Below are 21,300 nucleotides of genomic sequence, written 5' to 3'. Positions count from 1 at the left end.
AAATGATTGGCGTCACCCCCTGCAACCAACCTCAATGTAGTAGCAAAGCCTTGATATGAATCAAGGCAACCCATCAAGGGTATTAGAAACCAACTGAGAATCAGGCATAATCTCATCAATGTTGGCCAACTGCTCTTTCAACTCCACGTTAGTGAGATAGGCATCCATGTTACCACCCTCATCAAGCTTTAAATCTTTCAACTGCCTGCAGAGATAGGCAACCCTCACCTCATTCCGCACCTGATACAAAGATGCAAATTGATCCCATGCTTGCTTAGCTGTCTTGCAAGACCAAATATGAGGGATAATAACCCATTTTACTGAAAGAGCAATCAAGGCATGTGCTTTGGCATCACGACCATCCCACTGAATTTGCTCATGTGAAGGAGGCAAAGCACCTGGAGCAGGAGGTGCAGGAGTCTGGCTGTAGCAGTAGAACCATCACCTCAAGACCCATCACTTGAAGAAGTAGAGGCTGAAAATGTAGCACCAATAACAGTGCATGTAGGCCTGGCCTCAGAATCTGAAACAATATGTCATAGATTCTTGGCAACCAAAACATGTCCCATCATGTATGACCACATGGGATAATTGGTGCCATCAAGCTTGTCATCGGCCCCAATCAGCCCAAACAAATCATCTTTGCCACCAGACATGGTGCTGAAATACAAGGCAAATGCACCAATTGGCAAAGCAAATGAGAGAAAGGCAACCTCTAAGAATCAAGTGCCAAAAATCTGCCCAAGTTTCAAAGCTTATGTCTGCAAAAGACTCTGCTGTCCCAAGCTGTACCTATTGCAAGAAAAATCCCCAAAGGCAACACGAGGCCTTCGAAAACATGAGGCTTTTCGAAAATGCAAATAGGCTAGTCTTAGGACTCAGTCAACCCTTAGATTGACTTCATTGGTCAACCATATGGTTGACTTTGGGGGCGTATAGGCCACCCCTTTGTACTTTCTCATTCTCCATTTGCAAGTACGTCGAGTTCAATCAACTTCTTGTTTGCTCCCTTGCACTCCACTCCCATTCCATTGCTTCCCACACCCAACATATGCATCCTAAAGGGATCGATGCATTAAGGACCTGGAAAAACTATAAAGATCCACAGAGGAAAACCCACACACACACATACACCCCCCTTTTTTTCTAGGTGAAAACCGGTTGTCATTATATTACCAAAAAAAGCCCCAAAGAAAGGGACAATCTGCTACACACACACACACACGTATTTTCAGTTTCATCCATTTTGGGCCTCAATTCTACTTGGCATACACTTCAGTCCGGAAGGATCGCATGCTGAAGGGGATGTGGATGAGTATTGGGCATCCATTCTGCGTTTGAACCACTCCCCTAGCCTGCAGAGGATACTATTGATTCATGGTTGACTACGCTCTAGAGAAAGTGCCGAATGGAGACCCCATTCCAGGGATTCTTCTAGCTAGATATTTCTAAGCTACAAGAGAACCAGAAGCTTAGGCTCTTGCCCTTTCCCTCCTTTGCCCAACTCTCAAGTCTCAATAATGAGTTAGTTGCCCTCTCTGACCCTTCCCGCCCCTTCCCGCCAAGCGGAGCAGACAGCTTGAGTATTCCAATTCTTAAAGCAAATGTTTCTGTAATAGGCCATATTACATGAGTTTTTAGTCAACGCAAGGCATCTGTAGGATACTCAAACTAGAGTATTCAAGTTGTTCCCATCCATTATGATTCATGAAAATCCTTGGTGGTCTACTATGACAATTTTGCTACATTTGAACAATTTTGCTGGTCTACTATGACATAGTCAATTTAGCAGTTGCTTGGACTTTCAAGGAGGCTTCCACTTGGAGCATAGTTTTCTTGTGCTTAGGCAGTCACTTGATGGTAGATATTGGTGATAATTCAGCTTAATCAGTTCATTCTACATCATTATGATGGGTCATGGGTCCATCTGCCAAAGTCAGCAGGCGTAATCAATATTGCCCACCAGTAAACAGGTATATTGTCAGGACAGAAGGGCGAATTCAGCTGTTTCTAGGATTTAAAATAATAAAATGCTTGTAAGGCATTATCACACCAAAAAATATGATTCAAGCACCAGGCTCAGCATGTGCGAAACCGCTTCACAACATGTCATGCAAGCAAATCATCGAAATAAGCAACGTTAAACGCCTTGCAATTTATTCCCCTTCTGAAATTACCTAGTATAACAACTCACTTGAGAGCACAATGAGCCTTCCTTCGACTGCGAAGCTTCCCCAATATTGTTTGAACACGATGCTGCTGACGATACGCTGCCAACCCATCGCAAATCATTGCCCTCTTTGAGTGTTCCCCTCCTGTTGAATGCCCATCTAAAATCGCACGAGGGCATTCAGGAAGGAAGTCAACACCAGCCAGATGCTGAACCCACTTATATGGATGCAGAGGTCGCTTGGCATCATATTCAAAATCTAAACCAGCAGACAGCTTGGCGACCTGCAAAAGAGCCCACTCACCAACACCCACCCAAAAATAAGGACTCTCAGTTAATGACAATTCTAAGATCTTGTAAAAGACTGAGCCGACTGAGGTCTGCAGTAAATCCATTCATCAGGAAAGTAATTCTCAAACCTGAGTAGGGAGATCAATGCCAGTGTCATGAGGGAAAAGATTTGTGAGTAGTTCAAGAGGACCATCTTGTGCACCTTCAATGCCAGCACAAACAATATTTAGCTTCATCAAATACTCGAATCGTATTGACATCAACTTATTTGGTTTCTCATCCTCCCCAGGAGTCTCATCATGTATATGCCATAAGACAGATAATGGATGAGTCTGATAGACTCCTTCTGCAGTCTCTTTCATATGTGATTTCTTAGCCCTTTTCCTTCGACGTTGTGAATCATCATCTTCTTCCTGTGGCTCCTCATCTGGTTTGCTCTCTTCAGGAATTCCAGAGTTAGTACCTGCAAGTTCACATACACGTTATTAACTGTATCTCCTATGCTTTGAGTTGGACAGAGTCCCAAAGATGGCAGCAACATTTAAAACTCAGAGCATCGTTTATAACCTCTTTTAAAGGCTTTAAACCCTTCTGCCTCAAAGTTACGCGATTATACAAACCATGTGCATGTTCACAATACAAAATTTCCAAGAATTTGATATGTAACATGTTCTGATTTAGCTACCTAGCTATCATGTCTCCCTTTCGTCAGTTAGCAATTCGGGAGTGATATGTGGTCATTCCTGTCTACTAGCCAAGCACAGTATTACCAAGAGGAATACAGCGATGTGAACAAAATCTTCAATTACAATCACCCTTTGAATGGATGCCTAAGCATCAAAGGTTCAGGTAAGGAGAAAGACTCCAAGAGGAAAAAATGAGAAGATGTGAGTATTCCAAAAGCAAAAATAAAAGCTCATAATAAAGCATAGCAAAATGTGAGACAAAGAAAGGAGAAAACCAAATATGGGATTTAGTAATGCAAGGTAGTGTCTGATAGCCTGTTGATGCCCTCCAAAATAGGGAAAGACCAAAGATGCTTGGAAGCTCCCGAAAAGTAAGGCTTTGCCTTGCTCTAGGAAACCTTCGTAGGTAGGAGAAAGTAAGAGATCATAATAAAGCATAGCAAGAAGTGAGATAAAGGACAGTTTCTTTACTCTGAGAGGACAAAACTCCTTGTGAGAAGACCAAATCGCCCACATTATGCCGGTTCATTTCAGACCTCGTAAAAAGTCATCCTCTATTCCAATATCAAGTCCTTTTACAAGAGACAAAGAGCTTGAAGGCTTCCACACATTTCTGCATTCACCAAATCAATTTCACTATTTAAATTAAGAGAAGCAAACCTTCTACGACTACCACAACATCACATTTAAGCAATCACCCCTCTAACTTCAACGTTTCTAAGGAAGCATCAAAATCCAAATGATTCAAAGGGCAAATGCACTAAGGATGAGAAAGTGAGAAATGGTGATTCCAAATTCTGCACAAAACCCAAACAAACACGGGCTCCAAGATTTCCATAGATAGATTTCCTTGATGCAATGGTCTTGCCTCCGCCATGATCTGTCTAGTTGATATTGAGCTTAAATGATGGGGTCCACTAGCTTAGATGTTAGCACTTCGCCCTAGTATGTGCCTTGTAGGTCAGGTCAACTCATAGGGTTGACTTCACCCGTCAACCATATGGTTGACTTGGGGCCATATAGGCCACCCCTTTTATATACCTCATTATCCAATTGCAAGTACTCACGTTTGCTTCAGCTTGTTGTTTAGTCCCTTGCACTCCACTCCCATTCCATTGCTTCCTGCACCCAACAATGGTATCAGAGCAAGTTCTCTTGCTCCTACCTGCCTTCCCCCGTGCTCATTACTCAACCCACCGTCTGGTCAAACAATCAAATGCGACGAGTGTCCACCCAATGCGCGATAAAGTTTGGATGGGAGTGGCTTCTGTTTGTATGCTCCAAGCATTAGTCCGTGGTATGGGCATTTTTGCAAATTAGAGCTTCGCCATTTCACTACCCGCACGCTCCTACAGACCCGCAACAGCTGACGATATTCGCATGTTCGAAACAGCTTCAGAACCCCCGAGCAACTCCCGCGACGCCTGACGACACATGTGTACAGCGCCGCGCACATTTCCGAACATGTTGCAATGCGTCTCCATGCAACGCCATAAATTTCTGCACGCATCTCCATGCAGCGCCGTACATTTTGGTTACATTTGCAAGGAGATTGAAGGATAATTTCAGATTTGCAGCGCATTGTATCACATTTGCCCTAATTGCACTAATATTATGCCGCATTGATCTGAAATTTGGGGTTTTACAGTCACATTGGCCAGAATTTGCAGGACATCGGGTCACATTTGCAATTTTGTAGTGAAATTTGGGGCATTTTTGAATTTGCCCTCTTTTTGGCAGTTTTGTCCTTTCCCAATTTGGGGCTTTTGCCGAATCTGCTGAAATTTGCAATGACCTTCGCTTGGCACAGCCAAATTTGGGTTCTATTTGCATTTGTCCTTTGATTCGGGCCATTCCTCCTTTGAAATTTGTGGCATTCAGCCACCATTTGGGACAGATTCAGCTAAGATTTGCATTGGACAGATTTGCAGACATTTGCAGGACAACTATTCACAAGGGGGTCCTTTGATTGGACTATTTTTTCCATGTCATTTTAGGGGAAAGATTGTGCATTTTGCTCAGTGCATGAGCAGCCACTTTTGGCATTCACATTTGCAGAGATTGCTGTTAATTCTTACCTGACATTTACAGCTAGCAGTCAGATAGTTTGAGCAGCCAGCTCTTTGTAGTGATAGCCTTGAGACTTTGACATTTGCAATGGCTCACCATCAATCTCTTGGAATGCTTGCCCATGAAGACAAGCTTGATGGTACAAACTATCCGATGTGGTTGTACTTGGTGTGCCACCTGCTGGTATCCCATGTATTGTCAATGGATCTGAGACTAGACCTGTCTCTTCATCACAAGCATCTGCTGCCACCGCAGCCACTTCTCGTTCATCGACCACTACTCCCTCAATGCCTGTCGCAAACCCTCCAACACCCGAGCTGGAGGAGGTCCTTCAGCCAGAAGAAATTGTGTATCATATTGTACGCAAAGGCCCTCAGGGCAAGGAATTTTACAGGTATCTTGTAAAATTCAAAAACTATTTGGCATTGAATGCCAAGTGGATGGATGAAGACATGTTGTCTGATCATCCACAGCTTTTGGATATTTACAAGGAAGCTTTTCAGTTGAGGTCAACTGAGTAGAATCCGAGGGGATGTCACCAAGCTGTAAATAGTCAAAAGTCAAAGATTCAATTTACCATTTACTTGATCATAATTAAAGAGTCTTTCATTTACTAATAATGTTTAAAAAGTTATATGTAATTGGTGAAAGTATTGACTTCGGTCCAAGATACTTAGCCCTAGCTAAGTATACTTAACCACAGTTCGGAAGACTTGATGTATACCAAGAGGGTTAACTGCAGTTAACCAAAGAACCTCTGACTACAGTCAGAAAGAGTTGACTTCGGTCAACAAGACTTGGCTTCGGCCAAAGCAGGCCGACTCCGGTCAGCCTTGATCCAGTCGGAGAGTTCTAGCATTAATTAAGGCACCTTGACCCCTAGTCAAAGTCCTTAAATAGTAAATACGGCTCGATTCGGTCAACCACACAGTTAGTTAATTTATGTGCACATGTTTGCTTGGTGGGGACGCCCACAGAGACTAGGATTAGTCTAGAATTTATTTGCATGCAGAAGAGCTAATGATTAATGGGTGCCATGGCTATGTGCGCTTTAATTAATGGTTGCAGGTTCTAAGATGCCCAAGCGCTATGGAGCCACAGAGTAGCTAGGAGGAGTCCATGTGACCGAGGGCTACGAAGATCCTAGAATTCTGCCCTTTGAGGCATGTAACTAAATTTTAGTTAGATATTTTGACACCTGGCATGTTGCCAAAAGAAATGAGCTGAGAGCTCTTTGTAAAAGAAGATTTCACGTATGTTTTTGAACTAAGCAGCCCGTGAGCTGATTTGTAATCGGTACTCTCTTTTCACATAGGAATAAAGACCTTCGGGGGGGGGTCTAGCACGACGATTGTCTTGGGTCCTAGCATGTGTGCGTGCGTGCGTGCGTGCGTGTGTGTGTGTGTGTGTGTGTGTTTTCTTGTTAAATTAAAGAAAAAATTGGAATATTGGAAGTTGGCTAGTTGGCCGTTGCCGTCTTCGCATTGTTCAATCTCTCTTGGTGGCTTATATTCAATTTTATCTGCCATTGATATTTTTCACTAAGAAGGATCTGTCTTCTTCATGTCTACCATTATGGAGATTTTTTGGCGGTCAAAGCATGGCAAGAAAAGCTTGCGGTTACTTCCAGTACAGAGATTATGCTCACCCAAATCTTGTGAGCTGCATTGAAGGCAAAATCAAAGGGTGCCCTATGGTTTCTCAGATGTTTCTCGATTGGAAGCATATTCTTTAACATTTGCACTGAAATGGATGAGATTCTCTACAGGGAACTCTTTGTGAGCTGAGAGCATCCACTGGTCACGAGTTCTTTCTCCTCCCTTGGCCTTGCAAGAGCCCTAGTGCTCTTATTTTCTTAATGCAAAAGGGATTTCTAATGTGGCTGATGTTCTTAATGATGATGGCACTCTTTTATCCTTCCCTTTGGCTGCTGCAAAATATGGATTGGGAATGCATTATCGACCTATTTGGCAAATCATTACTCGAATGCTTCAGCCATTTCAGCCAGTACCGCCTTTAGAACTTCAAGACAGGCTTCAGGATTGGACCATTCTTCCTTTATACTCGTCCATTCATCCTTTGAAGCTGTCTCACATTACAGTCTCTTATTTATGTAAAGTTCTGCTATCACCACCCTGGATGTCGGATAAGGCAAATCAAATTTGGGCTTTGCATCATCCGATTAAATGGTGAAGAAAGAGATTCAAGCACATTTGGCACTCCAAGGTTCCCTTGAGACAACAAGTCTTTCTATGGCGGGTTCTCTTGGGGGTTATTCCGTCTGGACAGTTTTTAGCATATAGAGGTATTGCTCCAGCTATCTGTTCTCGGTGTTTAGCTCTGAGGGAATCTGTATCTCATATCTTTTGGCATTGCCCTCAGATACGGAGCTTCTTGGACCTCCTTCAGCACAGATTTTGAGACTAAGATTCTCTCAGGCTTCTTTTGGCAAGCTTTTCTGATTGTTTGGGATTTCTCCTAGACGGCCGGTTGTTCTTCATCTGGGTTCGCTACTGGGCACTTTGGACTCTCTGGAAAGCTAGAAACCACAGAGTCTTTGGTGATTCTCTTTTTTCTACTTTTGTTTTCTTTCGTTGTTCTTTGCAGCAATCACTCTTCGATTGTCTGCAAACTCACTGCATAGATCAAGATGTATATTTGTCCTACATGAAAATTTTCTCTTGATGTAATATTTCAGCTTACCATTTTTTTCTGGGATAGCTATCTTGTAATATAAAGCACTCAAAGTTTTCACTAAACAAAAAAATGTGTGTGTGTGTGTGTGTGTGTGTGTGTGTGAGAGAGAGAGAGAGAAGTGAGAGAGAGAGAGAGAGAGAGAGAGAAGGAGAGAGAGAATGTGATCTCTCAGCAAGAAGGAGAAAGCAACTAACGCTGAATTTCGAAGATTTCTATGGAGTGACGAGTAGTTGTGAGGAGGTAGGTTCAACTTCTTTGTTAGTCCTTTAATATACCTTTGTAAGACTAGAATATATCCAATCGTACAAATTCAGATTTTTGTTGTTCTAAAGTCCCTGTGTAGTCCTTTGATGCCCCCCTGAACCACAGCGTCTATCTGACCCTAAAAACTTAGGCCACTCCATGGAATCCACCCCCAATATTATTGGCCAAGCACTTGAAAGAGTCAAAGCACTCACATCTCAATATCAAACATCCTCACTGTGACACCTAGGTCTGCATATATGTACCTCAGTAACACTAGGAGACGTCACCCAAAAGAGTTCTCCACTGACTACCAGATTGATTGTATTTCCTAACTCCCATGATTCTAAGCTAGACCCCTTCTTGTTCTGTTGATCCACCTTCTTTCTACAATCCTTCGCAAATGGACCTAACATATCACAGTAGAAGCACTTCTTCTGCTTTCTCCTTTTCTTGTTTTCTAAAGTATCCTCTTCATCCTCAGAGTTGTCCTTCTTGGGCTTGCCATTACTAGGCTTTCCGTTCTCCTTGTTAGAGTTGATATTGTCTTTTGCCAGCAATGTCTTGTCATCTTCTTTGTGCAATAAGGGACCCAGCTCCTCAAAAGGCAGAGGTTTGTTCCTCTCTCCTGCTGTCATGGTAGTCACAAAGCCCTTGAAACTCCTTGTCAGCATCCCAAGTAGCAGTAATGCCAACTGGCGCGAGTCCATCTTCTGACCAACTGATGCCAGCTGATCTCTCACCACTCTTCACCTTCGTGAGATGGTCATGGACAGTATCTCCTTCAGCCATGCTCATATTGAACAACTAACAATTGAGAGCTAGGACCCGGGACACGTTCGTCTCGTACACATGCTTTGAGCTGGTCTGGACCTACAGCAAAGATAACTTTTCCCGACGCATCATTGATGTCCGTGGCCATTGGATTCACTCTCGTTGTGACCTTCCACAGCTTCATGGCCACCAGATGGCTCCAGATCTTTGCCTTCTAGATAGGATAGTTTGTCCAATCAAGCGTTCCGTTCTCTTCAAAATTGGAAGTTGTCATAGAGGACATGGTTCTTATATTAACAATAATCGTAGTTGTGGGAGCACCTCCACCGACACCACTGGAAGCCTTTGAATTGCCTGCACCGGTACCCTTCATTGCAAACATAGCTTTTGGATATCACTAAGCAATCAACAAGAATCTTTTTGTAGCAACCAAAGGACTTTGCACACACCTCCGTGAAACTAAGTCATACAATCCTTTAGACGTACAAGATAATTCCATAAAGCTTTGAATCAAGGTCGTCCTTCAACAAGGTCCTTGCCTTCAAGCTCCACCAATTGTAAACTTCCGCTATGCTTTGATACCATGTTAGAAATCACAACAGAGGGTATACGCAAAAGAAGACATTATGTGTCACGATCTGTGACGTATTCCTTTCTCTATTTCTAGACTTATGGATGGTTTGATGAATGGACACTTGTGGAAGGGTATGCCTTTTCGACGGGACACTTCCTATGAGGCACAACCCTTCACAAGAGACATCCTATTAAAGAGACATTCCTATTGTAATGTACCCTCTCATCAAGGGTCACACCCTTCACAAGGGGTACACACCTCTTCATGCACATACCCTTTGGAGTACACACCTTTTCATGTGTGACTCTTCACTCTCTATATAAGAGACGCCAATTGTATGGATGACACAACATATACCCTACAGACATTCAAGCAATACAATTATTCCTTGTTCTCTGCTATTTCAGTCTCCTTTCTGTTCCTTAGCACATTTCTAAATATAGTAAATCTAGGATTTCTTACAGTGGTATCAGAGCAAAATTTGCTCCTGCCTGTAGGGAATGCCCCCCACCTTCTAGCGCCGATCTGATACATCTTTTCCGCTAGAAGGATATTCCGTGCACATTGTGCATGGAAGAGATGGAGAGGATGAGCGTAAAAATTTTTCGCGCCAACCCTACCTAAAGTCATCTATGGCCTCTCCATCTCCCACACATCACAAGTTGATGTGAATGGACACGATAAAAATCGTGTCTTTTCAGGTGCTTGGGCTGTCCCAAAACCAAGGGACGCACCTTGTCCACCATCGGACACACCTTTTGATGAAGAGTCTCGACTCCTCACTCAAGGGCCACACCCCATCGTGGAAAAAAGGACACACCTATTCATGTAGGGACACCCCTTTTAAAAACAAGGACACGCCCCTTCATGAAAAGGTGCACCTATTCCTAGGGTCACACCCCTTCGAATAGGCACACCTTTTAGGCACGAAGCACCTATAAAAGGGTACCTAGAGGGGTAAAAAGGGAAAAAAATAAACCCAGCCCCTACCCTTAGGTTTACCCTAGCTACCCTAGGGTTAACTAAACCCCCAAATCAATTTTTGGGCAGCTACCCAACCTTAGGCAGCCCCAACGAAAAGAGGCGAACCTCTTTGTTATTCCGTACGGCCTGCACCGTACGGATCTCCTCGCAGCAGCAGCCTGCCTCAGCCCGTGGACCGTACGGATCTGCACGCAGCCTACCTGCGCAGCCCTAGCCTCGCCAGCACGCAGCCTACCTGCGCAGCCCTAGCCTCGCCATATCGCAGCCTACTTGCACAGCCCTAGGCTCGCCATTTCGCTCAGCGCAGCCCCTTTTTCGCTGCCCCGCCTGGCCTCACCATTGCACTGCCAGCCCACGCAGGGTCTGCCGCCCTTCAGGCCTCGCCATCTTGCTGCCAGCCCACGCCACCTGTTGCAGCCTTCACGCAGATTCACGCTGCCAGCCATCTGCCTTTTTCGCTGCCAGCTCTTTGCCTCTGTCGCTGCCAGGTTCTTTCCTTTACAGCCCCACTGGTATTGCAGCCCTGCTCTTTTCCAGCCTGCAACGGGAGCACAGCATCAGCCAGCCTTTCGGTCGAAAAACAACCTGCAAACAGATTTTTCACCATGACAGCAGCAGCCTGGTGCGCCAGTCCTTATTGCGATCCAGAATCGGGGACCTGCAGCCTGTTGCGCCATTGATAGCCTTCTCTCCTTGCCAGGTGGAGTCTTTCCAATCTGCTTTTAAGGATTCTCTTGTCATTAACAAATTACAGCAAATGAAAGAATCTCCCTTAAAGCATGGAAACCCCTGGTAATTCACCCGGCATTTCAAGGACACCTCATGCATCATCTACCACACAATATCGTGTTCAGATTGCACAACCAGCCCATTTCGGAGCTTTCGCATCGTGGGTCTTCTGTGTCCCGTGCCCTCCTAGTGATTTGGACCACCTCCTATATCTTCTGTGTGAGGCACCTCAGTTACATTACTTCCTCAGCACAGTACAGGTTGTGTTCCACGAGACACGAAGATACCCAGAACCCGATATTCCTTAAGAGTTTGCTGTCCATCTTTGGAGAGAATTTTACCCCTCACCTTCAGCATCTCCAGGGTACTCTCCACCTCCTTCAGCTCCCAGATATCCTCCTCTACAGGTTGTACCTTCTCCAAGACAGTATTTACACTCTGAAGGCACTCCTTCTCCTGGATATCCTCCATTTCCGACAGCAGCTCCCTATCCCTTCTCAGATCCGTGGACTCTGCAACCTACTCTTGTCCTCTCACGAGCAGTAACACCACTTTCGGCATCACCAGTGTTACCTCAGACAGGACCTCATTTACCAGACTTCCACGGGTGGTTCCATCCTGCCTCGCCTGCCCCCTCCAACATGAGCAACCTCAGGGAGCAGCCCGAATCCTCTTCCAGGAATGGTACAAACTAGAGCGCAAGTTCGCGCTTTTCTCACAGGGATCTCCGATATGTCGCAACGCTCGCGTGCAGCCTCTCCAGAGATCAAAGACTCAAGTCCAAAAAAGACCCCTAAAGTCAACGTACAAGGCGAAACACTACTGCAACTTCAAATTTCCCACCTTCAGGTCAGCATCTCCGACTTGGTCCAGAAAGTTCAACAACTTCAAGATTCTCGCAGTACCACACATACAGAGGATGACGTCCAGACGACTATGCGGATTCATTTCCACCAGAGGTAGAAAACATTGAACTACGTGCCCTCTACCGTTTACTTCAAGCTTCCAAAACTAAAAGACTTGACATCAAACTTCCGGAAGCCTACACTGGTCAACGCAATCGCCGAACAGTTGACCAATGGCTCGCAAAAATGCGCATGTATTTTGATATTGTTAACCTCACTGAAGGCAAAAAGATCGCCTTGGCAGCCTCCCTCCTCAAGGATACAGCTTTTCTATGGTGGCAAAGACGCTTAAAGGACGGCAAAAGTGTGTTAACATGGGAACGTTTTGAACATGTGCTCCGTAAGCAGTTCATACCTGCCAATGCGGACTTCCAAGCACATTCAAAACTCCGACAGTTGGACGGGCTCCCTGTCTTCCTACATCTCTCAGTTCACCACATTGGTGCTGGAGATTGATGGTTTAACTGAGGATGATCGCCTTCATGCTTTCATCCCAGGCCTAAATCCATTACAGATTTCCAAAACACAGGGAAGCAGAGTGCTAATCGCACACAGAACTCTCCTATGGCCAAAGGTGCTCGCCCTCAAGATAACACCAGGTTTCGAAAAAACTCCGGTAATCAAGGTCAGCGACAGTCTCAAGATCCCCAGAAGTCTCAGAAATCATATGCTGGATTCCAACAGAAGCACTCCTCCAAGGATCACGCCTCTTCTTCTTCACAAAGTCATTACCGACATCTCCAACATAAAGGTGCGGCCACTGACAAGAAGAACAACTCCAGCACAAAAGGACTTTGTACCATTTGTACAGGCGACCATAGATGGTTCGATTGTCCCAAGCGACCAAAGCAAAATTCCAATATGGAACCTCGCACTTCCCAAACAGAAGATGCTACCCCAGCACAAGACAAGAAAGGCAAAGCTGTTCGAATGGCAAATACCATTCACCTGAGCCTTGCCAGCAACCCCGAACCTTCCCTGGCCACTCAAGTACTTTGTGTTCAAGGATCAATTCGTGGAACAACGGTCACTATCCTCATCGACAGTGGCTGCTCTCATAATTTCCTAGCTAGTTCGATGGTCGACAAACTTCGGTTGACCACCAGTCCTAGTCTCATGGACTATCAGATTGAACTCGCAAATGGAACTACTTTCTTGTGCAACACCAAGATCAAAAACTTGTCTTTTCGCATCCAACATTATACGGACAAGTTGAACTTCGACATCATGCCTCTTTCTCGGTACGATGTCATACTTGGACAACAGTGGCTCTACGACTATGATCCATCAATCAGTTTTCGCAGCCATACTATCCAGTTTGTCCACCAGGGAAAACTTATTGAGCTAACTGGTTCTAGGGACTCTCCTTTAACCCCAGTTGCCTCTGCCCTACAAGTAAAGAAGTGGGTTCATAAACGCCAAGTAAAGACTTCACTTCTGTTGGTTACGGCAGTAGAGGAGACACCAACAAAGGATCCTCCTGAATACCTCAACCAACCTTTTTTCCAGCCCTACCTGGATATTTTTCCACAGGAATTGCCAAAGCAGTTACCACCTCGACGACCAGTGGATCACCCAATCGAACTTATTCCCGGCAGTAATCCACCGTCGAAACCTCCTTATCGGGTTTCTTACACTCAAAATGAAGAAATCCAAAGACAAGTGACCGAGCTACTCGACAAAGGTCGTCACATTTGGCCCAGTCGCAACCCTTTCGGATCTCCTGTACTACTTGTGGAAAAAAAGAATAAGTCAATCCGCCTCTGCATCGACTACCGAGCCCTCAACAAACTCACTATCAAAAACAAGTATCCATTGCCTCGCATCGATGACCTCTTCGATCAACTTCTACACGCAACACAATTCTCAAAGATTGATCTTCGTTCAGGTTATCATCAAATTCGCATACGAGAAGGCGATGAGTACAAGACAGCTTTTCGAACAAAGTATGGACACTATGAATGTTTGGTCATGCCTTTTGGGTTAAACAATGCCCCGGCCACATTCATGACATTAATGAACGACATCTTCAGGCCTTTCCTCGATAAGTTCGTCATCGTTTACCTCGATGACATCCTCGTTTTCAGCAGATCCCTACATGAGCACAAACAACATCTTCACTAAGTTTTTGAAGTTCTCCGCGCAAATTCTCTCTACATCAACATTGAGAAGAGTGAGTTCTTCAAGACCCAACTCGAATATTTGGGACATGTTATTTCAGCTCAAGGCATCTCTGTGGATCCCAAGAAGGTCGAGGTAATCCTACTCCTAAGAATGTTCATGATGTCCGCTCTTTTCTCGGATTGGCAAACTTCTACCATACAAAGGTCTATCAGTTTTCCGAAATCGCAGCTCCTATGTCCGAATTATTGAAAAGCACAGCATTTTTTCAGTGGCTTCCCGAAACCGAGTATAGTTTCCAACAACTCAAGCAAGCACTCACTACCACACCAGTTATGGCTATTGCTGACCCAAACCTTCCGTTTGAGGCCATGACCGACGCTTCCGACATCGCTACAGGAGCAGTCTTGATGCAAGAAGGCAGAGTTATTGCTTTTGACAGCAATAAACATTCTGATATCCAAACCCGATACCCAATTTATGATAAGGAGTTTCTTGCCGTTGTGCATGCCTATCGCTCTTGGAAACATTATCTCATAGGAGCCGACTCGGTGGTCAAGACAGACTATCACTCTCTAAAGTATATCTTTACTCAGCAGTTCATTATCTCCACCAGGGTCTTATTTTGAGTGGGAGGGGATGTCACGATCTGTGACGTATTCCTTTCTCTATTTCTAGACTTATGGATGGTTTGATGAATGGACACTTGTGGAAGGGTATGCCCTTTCGACGGGACACTTCCTATGAGGCACAACCCTTCACAAGAGACATCCTATTGAAGAGACATTCCTATTGTAATGTACCCTCTCATCAAGGGTCACACCCTTCACAAGGGGTACACACCTCTTCATGCACATACCCTTTGGAGTACACACCTTTTCATGTGTGACTCTTCACTCTCTATATAAGAGAGGCCCAATTGTATGGATGACACAACATCTACCCTACAGACATTCAAGCAATACAATTATTCCTTGTTCTCTGCTATTTCAGTCTCCTTTCTGTTCCTTAGCACATTTCTAAATATAGTAAATCTAGGATTTCTTACATTATGTATAGACACAGTGGTGTTAGATGTGTGGAATCCAAAACTTCTTTCCTTATAGTGCTTATAGCGTGCTCAAGCATATATTGCAAGCAAGTAAATAGGCAATGCTCATGAGAGAGATGTAGAACCAGCAAAATATATTGCCGTTCAATATATGGACACAATACAAAAGACAAGTCCAATGTCTCACCAAAGCGTGAACCCCTGTACTCAAATATTTCCAACAGAAGAGATTATGTGTAGCCCAAGAACTCAAACAGTGGTGTTAGATGTGTGGTCCAAAACTTCTTTCCTTCTAGTGTGCTCAAACATACATGTGCAAGCAAGTAAATAGACAATGCTCAAGAGACAAATGTAGAGCCAGCAGAATATATTTCCATCCAATAGATGGACACCATATAAAAGACAAGTCCAATGTCCCACAAAAGCGTAGACCCATGTACTAACAAAATATGTTGTTCTCCTACCTCCATGGCACTTCTAGAACACTTGGCCTCATGCTCCCTATGAGCTTAGGTGAGCCTTGTTGTTGTGCCCTGCAAACACACATTTACGCTGCCCCTCCTGGACAGCCAAAACACAAGGCAGTGCTTGCCCCTTTGATCTGTACACCTTGCTGCCCTGGAAGACAGCCAAGGGTAAAGTGTCCTCTGAGCTCTTTGTCTGCTGCAGTCTCCCACCTTCTTGCTACTGGACAGGCTCACTGCTCCCAAAACGGTCCTCCAATGGATGATTAGTGAGCCCCAAGGGCGCCCCTTTTATAGGCCCCCAAGGGGACACCTGAAACAATCAACTGGAATAGCCAACTATTCCGGTCTGTGAACCGACCTGGTTGGGGAGAATTTTCTGACCAGTCTAACCACGTGGCTGCGTGCCATTGGCCCAGACTGATTCGACCTATTTCCAGCCTTTTCCCAGGCCAGCCTCTTGACCAAATCTGACCTCCAATGCGTTACCCATGAGCTCTTTCTGTCCTGACTGTTTGTTGGCTCTGTTACAGCCTTCCAGCCTCAGATCCGGCTCCGTACACACTGCTCCAGCCATCCATACAGACACATACAGAGGCACCTTCAATCCCGGCCCAGTCCTGGTCACCCCGTACTGGTTTCTTCCTGCTCCACCTGCTTTAGAGATCTATCAGGCTAGCAGATCTACCCTGGGTCTGACCCAGTCCACATTCCAGGCCCTACATGACTTGCTGCCACGTGTCCACGCGGCTGATCCTGGCAGGGTTTGAAACCAGCCTCAAGACCAACAAGAGGGCGGTAAGACAACTAACCAGCATTGGCCCCAAACCCTTGGCGCCCTTTCAATAGTTCTTCATTAATTGGAAAGTCCAGCAAATATATTGCGCAATGAGTTCAATCTCACTTGAATTCAGTGCTCTTCCCACTCTCATTAGACATCAGTATCCCAAAGATTAGCCCTATTGGGCCCTGCTCTCACACCCAAATGACAATAGGCACCATTTCAGTGCAAGCACTGTTAGAGATACAATAGCCAAAGAGTATGTGAGATGTGTTGTGTTGGTATGTTGTAATAGAGATTTAGTAGTGGGTTGATGTGTGAGTGCCACGAGTCACCATGGGACTTATCCCATAAGCACTTGGTGCTAGTTTGTGTGTGTGGCGCCTATGAAGGCTTGTACTTCACTTGTCTCATTTGATGATGATGATGAATGAATGAAATCCTTTCATGGTGTCTACATTTGAGTATCGCTTCTTCTCTCCCTAGCATATCTCTCTATCACTCTCACCATGTTTCTAACAAACACCTGCATAAAACCTGGAAGCTGTTGCTAGCAGCCTATGCGGGGTCACACAACTCCCCAGACTGCCACAACTATCCAATTATTCACTGAAATACCCAAGCAATGGGTGAGAGCATAAGTGATCTGCCCACAACCTCGGAAGAAGGAACTTGAACTGCAAGCATCCACCATGGATCACCCTGCCAACTAGGCCTCTCCAACACAACTCACAGAAAATAGCAATCACAATAAAGCCTGTGTAATCTATTCACCAGCCTGGAGCTCAACCAAGCTCATTCATGAGCTAATGCACACCCTGCAGGCTGAAACCTTCTCACTCGCCACTGGCAGCACCCTGTAGAAGTGCAATTAATAAGATCTGTACAGCCCGTACAACCCTACGATAGTTCACAGCCATACTCATCAGAGAGCCCGTGCAGCATCAGCCAAAAGCCTTCCGTACAGCCCGTACAGGTGCAAATACATGACTACATATGGACTGTCAGTACAGCCCCATACTGCTCTGTCCGTACAGCGGCCAGACTGCTGGGTCCTAAGGGTACTTTGCCCCCTCTTTGGACTTATTCAATAATTCACACCCAAGGCACTAACCCCTAGGGAAAATTTTTCACACCCACAAATCTAGGCCTTCCCCCCTAGTTTTCCAGGGTCCTGCCCACATGTAAGTGTTAGAATATGAAGCCAAGTTGAGTCAGTTTGGTGTGTTCTAGTATGAGTTCTAGTCTAGTGTGTCCTATGGATGCCATGTGTCACATTGGGAGTTATCCCATATGCATAGGTGTTCATATGTGTGTGTGTGCTCTTGTATAAGAGTTGTACTTGTCTAGTGTCAAATCAATCAAGGTACAAGCTCTTTGGTCTACATGTGAGTACTCTAATTTTTGTTCATTGCTCGTCATTTCATTTCCATTTCATTATGTCTCCTTTTGAGTATCACTTCCTCTCTCCGTAGCCTACCCTCTCTCTCTCCCTCTCTCCACCATGTTCCTTCATGTGGTATCAGAGCCACCTCTCCTACCTTTCGTCTTTCCTTCACCTAGCTCAACCTAGAGGATGAGGGAGGCCCGCAAATGGAAGCTACCCTCTCCCTCCAAGGTAGAGCTGCCCTCCCCTTTCCTTAGCCTCTCCATTGAAGTCCAATGCTGCTCCAGCCCGCCATCACTTTGATCTTGTACTCAAACCGTCTCTTCAGCGATTGCCGCACCTTCTCTTTGCTGGTCCAGCCTTTTGGAGAGCTTTTGGATGAGTTTCATCGCGAGAATCGCTTGCTGAAACAAGAAAACAGCTTTTTGATTGGGTGGTTTTGATCAAGTCCAAATTTTCTTTCATATCTGCAGTCACTACAGCAGGGCGCCTCATCCTGGTGCAAAAGCCCCTTCAAAATCAGCTCCCATCCTCAAAACCACTGCTGGTATTGCCAAAACCACCTCCGATTTTAGGGTTCCAGCCATCTTTTTTGACGTTTTCTGATTCAGAACTGGTCGCCCTACTGAGGAGAAGCTTATCCAATACTCACAGCAAGTTTCCAGGTTCATTTTGTGCTGAAATCTGTGAAAAACTGTCAAAACTGTGATTTTTGACCTAAAAATCGACTTTTGCAATTTCAGCCCAAAATTTCAGTTTGGAGATTTTGGCATATTTAGCCTCTGATGCACTAGGGCTTACAGTTCTGCATGTTTCTGAGAAAATATCAGAAACCCTAAGTTCAAAATTAGGGCTTTTCTGATTCTTTGATTCCTACAGTTGTATTACAGCCTCCTCTATGTAAAACTCTTGAGGCTTGCCAAGAAATTTTGTAAAATCGTCACTATTTTGTAACATTTGTTCGGGGACATTGTAAAATCAAGTGAAAATACTCAACATTTGTAACTCCTTCCGGCACATTGAGAGTCATGACGTGATCTCCCTTGGTAGCTGCTCCTATGGCCTTCATCGACACATCATTCGAGGGCATTCTCGCCTGGTTCTTCACCGACGTACCTCTTTGCATCAGGATGTGCACACTCTTGTGCGGTAGATACTTTGGGCTCATGGGTTCTCTGCCCTTGCTATGCATAAAATGAATGAAATCTTTTATATTTTTTATATGGTTGAGTTAAAAGTTCTCAGCCTTTAGTAGTCCCTCTAAAATGAATGTTTGGAGCGTCAATAAAGGTCCTCTGCCTTGGATTGTCCTCCTAAAATGATGTATTTTCTCTTATATGTTTGGAGTGCGACTCCATGTTCCTAGTTAGTCCCTGGATTCAAGAGGGGGATGTATTGTAGGAGCCATGTATTGGCATTGATAGGGTCTAGTTATCAGGCCTGGCATATGAGTTTCAGGATGTTGGTGCATTGGTCTTCTAGACCTCTGAGTTGTGCATGCATCCATGCTGAGACATGATTCTCTGAGTCATGTTTGGGACTTAAAGCCATGTGAGTGCTCAGTCCGACCTCTGAACCATGCTCAGACTTCAGCCTCTGAGTTGGCATGGGAGCCATGTCTAGTTCAGACATTGCACAGTTTAGTAGTCCTATCACTGTCATGTTCTGTCCTTGGTTCCGTTCCAGTAGTCTCTCACCTTGCCTTCATGGGGGGATGTTAGAATATGAAGCCAAGTTGAGTCAGTTTGGTGTGTTCTAGTATGAGTTCTAGTCTAGTGTGTCCTATGGATGCCATGTGTCACATTGGGAGTTATTCCATATGCATAGGTGTTCATATGTGTGTGTGTGCTCTTATATAAGAGTTGTACTTGTCTAGTGTCAAATCAATCAAGTATCAAGGTACAAACTCTTTGGTCTACATGTCAGTACTCTAATTTTTGTTCATTGCTCGTCATTTCATTTCCATTTCATTATGTCTCCTTTTGAGTATCACTTCCTCTCTCCGTAGCCTACCCTCTCTGTCTCCCTCTCTCCACCATGTTCCTTCAGTAAGTACAAAACTCACGCACTCGTGACAAGGTTCCATGTTGTGCTGCTGCTCTGCGTACCACAGATCTTCAAGCAGCCAGGTACATTGTGGATTGTGCTGCCCACATGGCAGCCTATGTGATGCCCATGTGGCAGCCCCATGCCTTCTATTTCACTACTTGTATGCTGTCCACATGGCAGCCCCCACATACCCAAGTCCACCTCCCCATGCTCTCCTCATAGGGGGGGTTGCAGATGGGGAGGTGACTTTTCCAACAGTGAGACCAAGAAGCAGCCAAACAGTTTTACTCCCAAAGCTCTAGAGTCTAAAGCCTTTCATGAGCTTAAAGAGCTCCAAGGAAAGCACCATGCTTGACTCTAGCCTAGTGGAGGTTCATTACCTTAAGCACATAGTCAATTCCTCCAATGTAAGACCACAAATGTGTAATGACTCAGATGTATCCACTAACGCACACAAAGGAGGCAGTACACTTATGCAAAGGTGCTTGGCCTACTACAAGAACATGACTTGGCAAGGGCGATAGTTTCCGATCACAAACTTGTTGTAGGGAGTTATGAGCTTGTTGCAAGGAGTGAAGACGAAGAAGTAGCTAAACAGCTTACTTCCGAAGCTCTAAAGCCTTGATGAGCTTAGAGAAGCCCTGAAGAAAGCACCATGCTTGACTCGAGCCTAGTGGCGGTTCATTACTTGGAGTACATTGTCAATCCTCTGTTGTGTAAGATGCATCCCCGCAAAGGATAATTACACATTCTAGAATGAGATGTACCCACCAATGCACACAAAGTCAAGATGCTTATGCAAATTTGCTAGGCTAGCCACCGCAAATTCACATGAAGGATTTGGCAAGGATGATAGTTGCCAATCACAAACCTATTGTGGGGAGTCATTACAAACTTGTTGCAAGGAATGAAGATCAACAAGCAGCCAAATAACTTTACTCCCAAATTTCAAAAGCCTTTGATGAGCTTAAAGAAAAGCCTCAATGAAAGAACCATGGTTAACTCTAGCCTGATGGTATCAACCCTTCGACATGGAGACCAAAGCCAATGACTATGTGGCTCTCCATACAGTCTTTGCTCCACTCTTTTTCCATTCAGTCACATCATGCATTCATGTAGCCTTCCATGGAGCAAGAAATGCCTAAAATAAAAGCTGCAATACCTAGTTGTGTTACATTGGCTTTCACTATTCTAAGATGAGTCTCTTTGCTTGACCACATGTCCAAAAACACCTATTTGGGTTAAAGATGCTATGACAAGTAGAGAACGCAAGCATAAACTCATTAATATTGCCTAATATGGATACTGTCAATTAAATTAGTCC

General features: G+C 44.8%; 1 protein-coding gene across 3 annotated transcripts in view; it reads right to left on the bottom strand.

The window, feature by feature from the left end:
• THO5 (THO complex, subunit 5) overlaps positions 1-21,300 on the bottom strand; it is a 149,145-nt gene that overhangs the window by 92,364 nt on the left and 35,481 nt on the right. For 2 of the 3 annotated variants that reach the window (XM_087399312.1, XM_087399311.1), the window contains exons 4-5: positions 2,590-2,924; positions 2,195-2,454 (exon numbers count right to left, since the gene is read on the bottom strand). In XM_087399312.1, coding sequence (XP_087255438.1) covers positions 2,195-2,454; positions 2,590-2,924 — 595 coding nt within the window. Of the gene's footprint in view, positions 1-2,177; positions 2,455-2,589; positions 2,925-21,300 lie in introns of all 3 variants that reach the window. The other variant, XM_087399313.1, reaches the window with a different exon arrangement.

Source organism: Dipteris shenzhenensis, chromosome 28, assembly GCF_047967505.1.
Source record: "Dipteris shenzhenensis isolate YYH24624 ecotype China chromosome 28, Dip_SZ_1.0, whole genome shotgun sequence".
Lineage (NCBI taxonomy): Eukaryota > Viridiplantae > Streptophyta > Polypodiopsida > Gleicheniales > Dipteridaceae > Dipteris > Dipteris shenzhenensis.
This window is presented reverse-complemented; position numbering and strand designations above follow the sequence as displayed.